This window comes from Chenopodium album, chromosome 1, assembly GCF_948465745.1.
Source record: "Chenopodium album chromosome 1, dcCheAlbu1.1, whole genome shotgun sequence".
NCBI lineage: Eukaryota > Viridiplantae > Streptophyta > Magnoliopsida > Caryophyllales > Amaranthaceae > Chenopodium > Chenopodium album.
The window spans coordinates 58,975,725-58,989,004 of NC_137834.1; the positions used below are offsets into that span (position 1 = coordinate 58,975,725).

General features: G+C 31.3%; 1 protein-coding gene across 1 annotated transcript; it reads right to left on the bottom strand.

Annotated features, from left to right (window-relative positions):
• Window positions 1-2,796: 2,796 nt before the first annotated feature.
• On the bottom strand, window positions 2,797-10,448 carry LOC145591583 (protein trichome birefringence-like 41). Its single transcript, XM_081648114.1, has 5 exons — window positions 9,937-10,448; window positions 5,019-5,190; window positions 3,966-4,141; window positions 3,701-3,859; window positions 2,797-3,226 (listed from the first exon to the last, which is right to left on the bottom strand). The coding sequence occupies exons 1-5, from the start codon at window positions 10,197-10,199 to the stop codon at window positions 2,938-2,940; spliced, it is 1,059 nt and encodes a 352-aa protein (XP_081504240.1). The 5' UTR covers window positions 10,200-10,448; the 3' UTR covers window positions 2,797-2,937.
• Window positions 10,449-13,280: the final 2,832 nt, after the last annotated feature.

Genomic DNA, 13,280 nt, shown 5'->3' on the forward strand with positions numbered 1-13,280 from the left:
ATAATGGCGGTGAAAGGTGTTCATCAACGGGTTTGGTTTTGGGGAGACATTTTTAGGTGTCTACAGTCGCCGATCTTCAACCACAAAACCCATCACCACCAACTCATCAAACCAACGAGACCTACCCACGAAACCCGACGATCAAACACCACGAAACCCACCCACAAAACCAAACCCACGCCGCTGATCTACAACCCCCACTGCTCTTAACACCACGAAGCCACCATGAAAAGGGGGTTGGAGGAGGAGAGAGAAAACTAAAGGGGTGAGAGTTTAATTAATTAAGCTTGGGGTTTAATTTAATGAAATCAGATTTGTAATTTAATAAGAGTGTTTAAGAGAAAAAGTAAGGGCATATATGTCATTTTACAGGCCAAAAGTTACCAAATAAGAATTTTTTTTTTGTTGCAAGTAATTTGAACCACCCCAAAATGGAAATTGTTGCAACTAAATTGATCCGGAGGTAGTATATTACTCTAGCTGCATTGTCTAAAAAATCAATCAATTCAATCATATTTATTAAAAGACACACCGACAATGACACGTGTCATCTTCTAGTGTGTCCTTAACTATTATTATTTTTTAATATAAAAAAATTATTAATTAAGGAAACAAATCGATTTCAAAAATAATATTATTTGTTGTATATATTCCATATTAATATAGTATATTTAAAATAAAAAGATTTCACAAATAATTTTTCTAAAACAGAAAATTGGACAACTATAAACCAAAAATTATATTCTTAAAAATATTTCGTGATTTGTTTTACAACAAAAAAAATATTGCTCGGATTTTTTTGCTTACTTTTATTTTTGATTGTGTATTAGAAGCTACAATTAAAATTTAACATATCACATACTTTTATTATTCCTCGACTAATTTATGATTATAATAATTATCTATTAATAATCTATAATGATCACCGTGCATATATGGCACGTTTAGCTGGCAAAAACTGACCAGACCCGAGAACCCAACCTGAACCGGCAATGATCTGAACTTGATCAGTACCCGAACAATGGGGTGAAAATAGTGACTTGCAACCCGACTGGAACCCGACATGTTGTTAATCGATTACCGATTTAATCCAAAACTTTATGTCTTAAACCCGAACCTCCACCCAATCTAACAGTAACCGTCAACCGATTTTAATCCGACCTGACAACAATCTGAACCCGAACTAGTTAGAGCCTGAAAACGGTTATAACCCAACACATACAACCTTTTATTGACTCGAGTCATGAAAGGTTTAATAAAATTTTACACACCTTTCTTTCAGCTTGTACAATTCTTCAAATCCTCAATTCTTAACAAAATATTGGTACAATTTGTTCAGCTTATATACCTTTGTCATCTATTACTTCGCATATAGGCTTAATAAAATCTTGATAATGTTTGATCAAATTATATAGGTTCAGATTCACCACATCATTATATATTCGAATTGAACTTGAACCAAAAGCAAAAATGATCTAACTTTACGATTATCTAATCAAACAATTATTATTGACCCAACCCTAGCCCGATCCTAAATGTACCATCTATTAACCCAAACCCGACTCTGCGACTCAACACAACCTGAACCTGAAATTGAACCCGATCTGAATTTGACTCAAATCGAACCCGACCTACACGCAAAAAGGTAAACGACCCGGAATAATCTAAACTAAAATTGACCCGACCTGAACCTGAATTAACCTGATCTGAGGCTAGATTAACTCAATATAACCTGATCCTAATTCAACTCGAAAACCTAATTTGACTCGACGCGGCCCGAACCCGACTTGAATACCCAAATTGACAACTTGAATGGCACGGGCTCTAACCTAGTTAATTTCTAAACTCCTTCCGTAATACTTTTCTTTTATGTCCACGTTATAATAATTGGTTGCAACACTTTCTTGTTTGGCCGCTAAGGATCTTTTTATATTGTGTTATTTCTTTCTTCCAATATAACCTTACTTGCACAAATATGTTACTCCACTCGTCTCATAATGTTTTTCTCATTTTTCATTTTGGGTGTCCGATATCATTTTTCCCATTTTTTATTTTAGGTGTCCCAATTTATTGTTTCCATTTTTTGGACACTATGAAAAGACCAAATTGCCTTCGTATTTTTTTTTATTCACTCAACTACCAAAAATAGCCCATATTTCTTTAAATGTTTACGCCTCAACTCATGTGCATGTACATTTTTTTCATGCACTTAGGATTTGTGTCCCACTCACATTTCTTATACTCCCTCCGCCCACAATTATCTGCAACATTTGTCATAAATGGGTGCTCTCTATTATGTGCAACAAATTTTTTTCTTTCCTCTTTTAGTAAAATTTAAAGTGTAAAAAGACCATCTTACCCTTACTTTTTTGTTTTAATTTTGTTTAACCTTTTTTAATTAAACATGTGAGACCACTTTCTCTCTCCTCTTTCCTACTCATTTAACCCACTATCATACTTAAACATATGGGAGTATGGGACCACTTTCTGTCTCCTATTTCCCTCATTTTTACTATTTAATTAAACCCACTCAAACTTAATTAAACTACACTAAAAGTTTTGCTTAGGAATCCGCAAAAAATATATTTGGTGCAGATAATCGTGGGCGGAGGGAGTACATAGAAAATAGTACAATAGAGGAAGCCCCGGTTAATATTGATTTATATTACTGTTTTTATTGTTTATAAAACATTATAAACAATAAAAACAGTAATATAAATCTATAAAGTCAAAGGAATAATGCAATTATAATGTACAAAGACCTATATCTGGCTATCTGCGAGTACCATAAGGAAGGAGGACAATTTAAACTTTTTATTTCTTAAACATTTCATTAAAAATAAATGTGTATTTCAACAACTTAGTCTATCAAGAATGAGACTTTAATTGTGTATCCCTTAATTAATCATAAAAAATGAAAAATAAAGGCCTAAAAAACTATAAAGAAGCATAAAGTAGTAAATTCCAAGTATCAGGAACACCAGCAAGACACCAATGTGTGCAATCTCCGCCAGTTTTTGAGGCACCATAATTCTGTGGATGTGCATCGGGCCTTAATTGGGTCAACAATGAGACGTCCAAAAAGAAAGCCGGGTTATTCATTTGGCCCAATATGTTATTCACTATACCGATTCCTGGGCTTGGTGGTGCTGGGCTTTTTGATCCAGGTATTGGTTGTGTCTCCTTATCACAACCTTGTGCCGTTGGTTTCCCAAAATCAATGCCACTGCCAATTTCATGGGAATTATGTCATTTAGGATGTGTTAGAATATAAAATCAAAGTTGGCACAGTAATTGTCTTTTGTATGTTGTTTTAATTAAAAAAAAAAAAGAAAAAAAAGAAGAAAAAGAGAGGTTATTGTATTGGTACATGTAACATACACATGGAGTAATAACATATCGTATGTAATTTGACGGACTATATGATTAAAGTAATTAGATAAGATGATAAGAAGAATACAAATTCAGTTTATGTCATCTATGATTACGTAGTACAATTTTGTATAGCTACGAGTACTTTGTTTTTCTAAATCTACTGTTCTACCTATTTACTACATATGTTACATATTATTTGCAACGATTTGACATAAAGCGGAGGGGAAAAATGTCTAATCATTGCAAACAATATGCATGTAGTACAGTTTCTAATTGAAGCATAATATAGTTTTAACGGTGAAGGATAAGGCAAGTATTATCTCACTGATAGTGCGACGCTGAGATGCCTTGATAAAAAACTTTGGTTCTACTATGATCAAGCGCGGAATCAACCCATTTTGCCCAAGTTCCTAGCGCAATCTTGAATGCCTCTATTCGATTCATATCCTTCTTTGTTTCATTTCCTAATTGTATCAAATCCCATCTACAAATGTATTCCAATATATATTAACAACTTTTTTTTTTTTTGAGAAAAAGTAGTAATAGATACTTGAAATATACAAAAAATATATAAATAGATTGAGACATACGGTTGCTGGGGTGGAACATAAAACCACCAATGCCAACTATCAAAGATGAGCAAGTCAAAATCAGTCCATGCATCACCACCCTTGATAGACTCAAGCTTTAAAATTCTGCCTGTTGGTTCCACATCTATGTCCACTAGGAATTGATGCCATTGCATATTAATTGTGAGATTATACTCCTGCAATTCCAAAAAAATTATTTAAATTTAGTCATATCTAGAAGAGAAAATTGTCTTTTTATTTTTCCTAAATTTTTAAAATTAAATACTTAAACTTACACATATTTAACTCAATCAACTAGTGTGTGGTCCAAGTAATGTCCTGGGTTATTACTTTAAATTTTCATATTATAATGTATAAGTTTCTAAATACATAAAGTGCATAATAAACATTAGTAAACAATATAGGAAGAAAAATAAACCAAAATAAGAACCTCTATTGAAAATTAGATGTAATTAATTTTAGTTAAATGTAAAAACATAAGTAAATTGGCTTAGATGGTTAAAACTTCTAACTTAATTACCACTGGTCATGTGTTTAAACACTATAAAATTTAGTGAATGTGAAAATGTCTCATGACACGTACACTTTGTATGTCATGAAACTTTTTTTTTCTTTCTAGATCAATACTCAATAGGAACATAGGTCTCTTTCCCTCCTAATTTGTTTAAGTAAATTAACCACCAATTACAACCAAATCCAACATTTTATTCTACCCAACATGTCAAGTCATTAGCAACCCCGTCACTATCGTCCCCATTACAACCACATGTCTACATTCAACACTTAGCCAATAAACCCAATAGTTCCTTATCATTGGGGGCTCTAGATACCACCCTTGTCTCATTCACCCAACGTAACGAGCAACCAAGTTTATAAAATTGCCTATTTTTTTTGGGGTGTTAGAGAGCCACAAGGGCAGATGATGAGAATCGATCCCAGGATCAATTAATATTTGGTTATAAAAATTATTGTAATTTAGTCACCATAAATTAGTTAACAATTGATAGTGCAATAGATTGAATGGTTAATAAAAAAGCTAATCAAGTGACTTACAGGAAATTGAAAGGAATACATGGGTTGTTGTTGCGTCAAGTTGTATGTAGCGTTTGGATTGCCCGCATGAAGCATGCAAGTAAGAGATTGCCATTGATTTAGGCTTAGTGAATCCCCCACAAACAATATTTTCTTTCCACTAAATTTTGTGAAAAAGTCATTTACATCATACCTGTATTTTAAGTTAAGAAAAAGGGGGTCAATTAAATTGAACTAATAAATCAATTTCATACTTTGCAAGAAGCTTGAAAATTATTATATTCACTGAATGCAATTAATTTTAATCATTAATCATTTGATGAATAAATGAGCAATAATTATTTGAACAATCGAAATATACTTACCAGAGTAACTTGTACCCATGTTTGTATAAAAATCACTATAACTAAACTATTTATCTTAAAGAAAAAGTGGGAAAAAAGTACAAAATGATATATATATTTTTTTTATCACTGAGTCACCAACCAATTGTTTTGAAAGAAAAACTAGTAGAGCTTAGATCATCTTCCTCAAGTTTAGGTAGCTCGTTCTTTTTTTTTGGTGTTTAGATAGCCACAAAGATAGAGGTGACAATCGATTTCAGAATCTCCTAGAGAAGCTTTTACCATTTGAGTAATCCCTCACACTCATGAGTATTATTATTATTGTTGTTATATTCTTATACAGCTCCAATTACTATTTATTAAAACGGAAATTAAAGCAAAAAAAATAAAAATAAAGCGTGATATATTTTTCTTATATGTTGTGTATAGCTTACCTACCAAGTGTCCAAGCTAGAGTACCAACTAATGGTATATGAGTACCAAACGACATTAGCTTCAACTAGTTGAGTGAAAAATGTATCCAACTACAATGGGATTACATACACTTTCTTATCCAATTTGAAAAATAGGATAAATGACAAAGTTTTCTTATTTAACCAGGGATGTAATGAAATACAAAATATGTAAGACCTTTAATTTTTAATCGTCTGAATTAAATTATTTATGATAATCTCAAATAATAATGTTCTAATTAGAAATTAATACACAATGGTTTTTTGCGCGCATTCTTGTTTAATTTGGTTATTATCCGATGTTAGAGTCAATAGTAATTCATGTTAATTAAATCTCACAAGATATATATTAGAGATTGATATTTATTTATTTACTAGGTTAAAATCCCGTGCAATGCACGGTTGTTAACTATTTTTGACAATAATATTACAAAATACTTCATAAAGTATATAAAAGATATTCAGAAATATTTTATTTGGGTATATATGAAATATAATTGTCAAAGTGGAAAGAAAATATCATAAGGTATAAATAGTTTACTTATAAATTTTGCAAAAGAAGAGAAAAAAAAAAAAAAAAAGGTGAAAGGCGGGAAAATTTTTCACAAGGTCCATGACAAGTGTCATGGAAGGATTTGCTTTTAGTATAGGTTAATAGATTATTGAGTTTTAAGGATATAGGAATATATAATTTGTATAATTTAATTGTCTAATGAGTATTTCATAATTTATTTGTCTAAGAGCGAATATTAACATATACTTTGTATAATCAAATTGTCGAGGAATATTGCTAGATATTTATTATTCTATATACGTAGTATTATTCATGATTAACATGAGGTCAATAATATGTTCAAGGGTCATGGGTAAACAATATCATGTGATTCATGTTAGTTAATTGACTGGTGTAAATTATTTTCAAATTATATGCTCTTAAAAATTATCGAAATATAGTATTTTCTCTGTTTTTATTTGTTGTTTAAGTTTAAAATTTTCCGTGAGAGAAAATTAGTCAAATCGTTATCAGCAAAAACTAATAGAGTATGTATAACTGAGTTAAGTACATTGTTGGGGTCTAAGTTTTTTATTTTTTCACCTTTTGGGACCTAAGTTTTTTTTTTTTCACCTTTTGGGACCTAGAGTTAAGAATCCGGTAACTTAACTCACCTTTAACTCAACTGAGTAAAAACTTAGTCCCTTAGCATTAAATATTGTCTAAAAAACACAATCCCTTGATAAAAACATAATCCCTTCATAAATTTTGTCAAAGCAAAAAAACATACACCTGTCAAAGCAATTAGGAACAATTTTTTTCAACGAACACAAATCCAATATTTGACTATTAATTATTTTTCTTCAAAAAAAAAAAAAAAACTATTAATTATTTCAAATCCAATTTTTTTCAACAAACAATTAATTACCAAAAGTGTAGTAGTGTACGTTTAATTAATTATCCTAACTATATCAAAATTGTATCTTTTAATATTTGCATCAAAAAGAAATTATATCCTTTTAATATTAGTACTTTATCTGTATGTTTTTTTTCGATGGAGGAACAAGCCAAGGCAACAAAGAAAAAGAAAAAAAAGAACAAAAAACAACAAACTAAGGGCTTGTTTGGCATCGTTTTTGGTTTTCAGTTTTCTGTTTTTTTGAAAACTAAAAACCAAAAACAGGAAACAAGAAAAAGGTGTTTCCACTTTTCTATTGTCAGTTTTCAAAATTATCACGATTTTAATAATACTAAATAATATTGGGAAATTCTCAATGGTAGCCACGTACTATTGCTTATTTTCAATGGTAGCCAATTTTTTTTTCGATTCTCAATGGTAGCCTTTAACTTGTTAAAATTTTCAACCGTAACCACATCTACTTAAAAACGTTAAAAAATTGTTAAGTTAACTACAGTTAAGCAAAATAATTGTAAAATTTGACTACAGTTAAACATTTTCTCCTTGCTTCCCTTCATCTTCATGGCTGCCACCCATCCCCATTCTTCTTCATCTTCTTCCTCCTTCCATGGCTCCATCCCTAACTCTTTCCTCCGTTCTATCCCACCGGCACTGACCAACCCCCACCCACTAGCAGTTCTCCCCGACATCTAGCCCCCTCCTCCTTTCAAACCCACTTTTACCCTCCCCCAATTGCACTCACGATGATTCCATCAAACTTGTTGACATTAATGGTAGAAGGTCGCACACGACCAGATTCATGGTCTTGACGAATAATCAGCAAAAGTTAATCGTCTAAACGAACGAAGTCGTTGGATAGCAACCCAAATAAGGTCGTCTTAATCTTCGTCTTCATCTTTAGCGATTGATTCGAAGTTGGGAATTAGGGCTTGATTGAGTTGAAGTTTGATGAAATTGGGGGAATTGATTAAGGAATTCTACAATTTGCAGACGCAATGGAAGCGTATAAGTGATTAACGGGCATGCGTGAGACAATTTCGCGGTTACTTCGGTCATGAGTATCGCTATTGTTGCCTTAGCTTGAGCTTGAAAATGAATGGGGGTGGGGAAAGGGTGGGTATCGGGGTGGAGGAAGAGGATGAGTCAGGTGTCACATAGAGTCGCCGGTGGATGTTAGCGCTGCGTCGACGATGGAAGAGGTGGGGGAGAGGGTGGTGGGCTGGTGTGGACTGTGGAGTAGTGGAGCAATGGAGGGTTGTTTTATTTTTTATTTTATATATTTTAATTTTTACTTTTAAAAAAAAAAAAAAGTTAACCTTGGTTTGAAATAAGGTTAGATTTAACGGAAAAACATAAATAAGGTTACGGTTGAAAATTTTAAAAAGTTAAAGGCTACCATTGAGAATCGAAAAAAAAATTGGCTACCATTGAAAATAAGCAATAGTACGTGGCTACCATTGAGAATTTCCCAATAATATTTGATTCATTATGTGACATATATTGTATACTTTTAAAAAACCAAAAACAAAAAAACAGAAAACCACAACGATGCCAAACGAACCCTAAAACAAGAAAATAAATCTACCTAAGGAGGGATTAGGCGTGGATTACAACAAACTTTTATCTGTATGTATAATAGGATAAAAATTGTTTAAGTCTAAATTATACTGTTAGAATTTTTGTTTTCTTAAGAATTGTTTGCAATTGTTATTTGACTATCTTTTATTATGAAATCTTTTTTCACCTGTAAATAAAAATAAAATAAAAGTAACTCCACAATAATCATAAATTGGATTCCATTAGGATTTAATATATTTCTCTTTTAATTTTATCTTCTATCAATATACATAAAGATAAAAACTAAAATTTTCTGTATAACTTAATCTATTTATAGAATTGATTTTTTTTTTTTTTTTTTTTTTTTTTTTTTTTTTTTTTTTTTTTGTATTTTTCCAAAAAGATTAGACTTATTAGTAAATTAAAAGTACGCCACCTATGAGTTGTAGCATATATGAACAGCTATACCTGTTTAATTATACGATTATGAGGCTGGTTTAAATTTATACCAAAATCAAGCTTCTTGCATACGCTTCCAATACCCCAAGCACACACGTGTCTCTTTTTGAAAGACCACCAATCAAATCAGTCAAAAAAATGCTTTTAGAGGTCTAAGTTTTATAGGGGACTAAGTTTTTTTTTCCTACCAACTTTCTAATTGACTAAGTTCTTAACTAAGGGACTAAGTTATTTAACTCAACCTAGTTAAATGTACACCGGAAATTGCACATGAGGTCCTAAACGGTGAAAAAAAAAAAAAAACATAGGTCCCAAAAGGTGAAAAAATTAAAAACTTAGACCCCACTATTGTACTTAACTCATGTATAACTTGTAAAATAGTATCCCATTTCTTATTATTTGCAACAAGGGAAAAATACTCTTTATTAAAAATATCGGAATAGTAAGAAACAAAGATAGTATTATTAATGATTACATTTTTAAATATTACTTTAATTATATTATTATGAAAGATATGTCTAACAATAAATTTATGAAAAACAAGCAAAGTATTTATGGAACATAAGAACATAAAAGTATTAAGAGAATGTTGTGTGTATATTCTCATAAATTTCTCTAACACAAAGAATCTTGTAGTAACACATTCAATACGGAGTAATATTTAAAAATAATTATCTTGTAACACATTCAATAATATTGAGATAGAGTTCGTTACCTGGTAAGATTACATCCAGTAGGCTGCCATCTATAGCCAAGGTAAGACTTATATGGCCTTCCATTCTTTTGGCAATCAAATTGTTTACGCAAAAATGGACATACCGACGAATCGTATAATGGGTAACTCGGATCCGACACCCAACTCCCCTCAAATCTGTTGCAACCATCATCAGCCGCCATCGATTCTGTAATCGTGACTGATAGAACCGTAAGCAACACAATAACGGGAAGAATAACAATCCAAGTACACCTCCGTACCATTTTGTTTGAACAATGATTGTCTCACAACTCGAGAGAGTCGAGACGAAAAATAATGTGTGATAGATATTATGGTTTGCTAAAACAAAATTTATGCTACTTGTATATATATAAATATATGCGTAACATCTATATGTTAGATAAGAGCTATAAAAATGAAGGAGTATTATTTTTGTTACCTTTTTGTGAGGTTAGATAATTAGCTTATAAAATGAATAATACATGCATGCATATATATATATATACAGCTAATTAGTTTGATGTAAGAGATTTGTTTTGCTTTTCACATCATGATTTCATTTGATTTCCTTCCTTTTTTGAAAGATTAACGTATCAAAGCAAAGATATTGATGGAGATGTGATATTATGATATATATATCTATCGTTATAAAATGTGAGATTATATTGCAAATTTTTTTTATCCCAAATTCTTATATGTGGTTGACACGATGTGGCCCGCTAGGTGTTACTTCGTTAGTGTTACTAGGGGCGCTTATTAGCTTTTTCCTACTATTATTATTATTATTATTATTATTATTATTATTATTATTATTATTATTATTATTATTATTATTATTTATTTATTTATTTATTTATTTATTATTTTTTTTTTATTTTTTTAATGAAACAAGTCTTTTTATTGATTTGAATGTTTAGAACCAAGTGAAAATGAAAGATTTGTGTAATTATGAATGAAAATTTCGTTTACCCTCATTCATTGGTGCAAGGCTTCAAGCTATGTTTTTGGCTTTCAGCGCAGGCACAAAAGTTCTTAATAGTTCCTTTATACTACCTCCAGTCCAAATTACTCGCAACTTTAGGGTATTATTTGTGAGATATAAAATTATGTTTTTGTCGTGTGCTGGTATCGTGCACGTGGGTATTAAACATAGACATAATGTTGTTCGGGATACCCTAGTAGATATTTGCTATCGTTCTGGGATTTCAGCAAGGAAAGAGGTTGACATTGGGTTGTCTGGAGGGAATGACGAGGCCCTCAGACCTGCTGATGTGTTACTTTATTCTTGGGATCGTGGTCGCGATGTCTGTGTAGATTTGATAGGATCTTCTCCTTTGACACAGTCAGGGCTATCTGACTTTATTCCTGGACGGGTTGTGGCTGATGCAGCTCATCGGAAGCAGGTTAAGTATGAGGCTCGTTGTCAGGCGATTGGATATGGGTTCATTCCCTTCTCCTTTTCTTCGTTTGGTGAATTAGAGAAGGAGGCTGTTGCGTTGCTTAAGCGAATTCAGAGGTTCTCGACGACGCAAGACATTGGAGCACCTGCTGCAGCTCATATTTTTAATAGGGTAGGCTTTGCTCTGGCTAGAGGAGTAGGGGCCCAGATTGTATCTCGGCTTCCCACTAATTTATTGTAGGTTGTATGACTTTTTGTTTTTGAGATAATAATAATAATAATAATAATAATAATAATAATAATAATAATAATAATAATAATAATAATAGACATATCAAAAGAGACTAATTAATTAAGCAATTCAGTTAATACGTAAGTTCATGTTTATCAATTGTCAAATAAACATTGATTGATTTTGGATAGTAGCTAAATCACATAGGTTGTCCAAATCCTAAGTTAATTGGTTCACATGGAATTAGTCCCCTTATCTCCATATTCCCCACCCACCAATACGTAAGTTGTTCTCATTTCATTTCATAAAGATAATAAGAAAGTAGTTATCATAAGCAAGCAACTTGATTCAATTATTGATTGCATGAAGTTTTAGAAATCCATAGTATTTGGGCCTGAGTAATGCTCGTGGTCATTTTATATCCATAGTATTTGAGGTTGTATCAATTGTATGTTTAAATCATATGAATACCTACAATATCTTTATTTTTTGACTTAAGTTGATAATATGCATGAAATTGAAAAAGAAACAATAAATGAAGGCATGTAAAATTTTAATTTGGAACGCTTGTTTTATTTGTATATAAATAAAATAAAGTATTACTCGAGATGGGTTACTCGGGGTAGTTCTGAACATGATTTTATGGATGTTTTCCCCTAAATTGTTTTTATTTTGGCAAGCAATCTATTACTAAAACAAAACATTGCTGACATCATCAACTCTCAAATTATTCTACGTGTCATTCTAACATTAAAAATTTTCCCTCCATTTTTTCTATGTTTGATGTCATCATTTTTTTTTAAACCTACACTATACATTTTTCTAATAAAAAAAATTACCTGTCTTTTTTACACAAATGATAAAAATTTATTTCTTGCATAATAATGAAAATTAATTAAATCGTGCAACGCACGAGTCTAATCTAGTGATTTAGGCCCTGTTCACTTCACCTTTTTTTTATTGAATTGAAATTATTTTTACTGAACTAAAATTATATTTGCTGAACTGAAATTATTTTTATTGAACAGAAATTAATTTTACTGAACTAAAATTAATTTTACTGAACTAAAATTATTTTTGCTGAACTAAAATTATTTTTACCTAATTTCTATTATATTTCTTCTTTAAGTTTACTGATTTTTATGAACTGAAATTATTATTACTGATTGAACTGAACTTATTTTGCTAAACTGAATTTTTTTTTACTGAAATGAAATTAATTTTACTGAACTGAAATTATTTTTACTGAATATTATTTTTTTAAGGTGAAGTAAACAATGCCTTAATATAAAAGCTCTCCTAACGTTTTTCTTCAAAAAAAAAAAAAGTATGGATAAAACGAGTTCTTTATCCAAGCTAAGTTTAGTGAATTACTCCTTCCGTTTCGCATTAGTAACACTTTTCATTTTCGGCCGTTTTATATTAGTTACAACACTACTATATTTGGAAAGGACCCACCATTAATTTATAATTTCTCTCTCCCACAAACCCCACTTTCACAAAGGTTGGGGGCAGCTCTCGGGGTAACATTGCACCAACAGTAGCAACGTGGGTCTGTCCACCAAATGGTCAGGTAAAAATTAATGTGATAGGTGACACTAGTGGAAAAAAGCTTATTTGTAACAAGCTATTTGTAACGGGCATATGATTTCCCGTTACAATTACATCATTTGTAACGGGCAAAATCAATGTCCGTTACAAATAAGCTGTGAC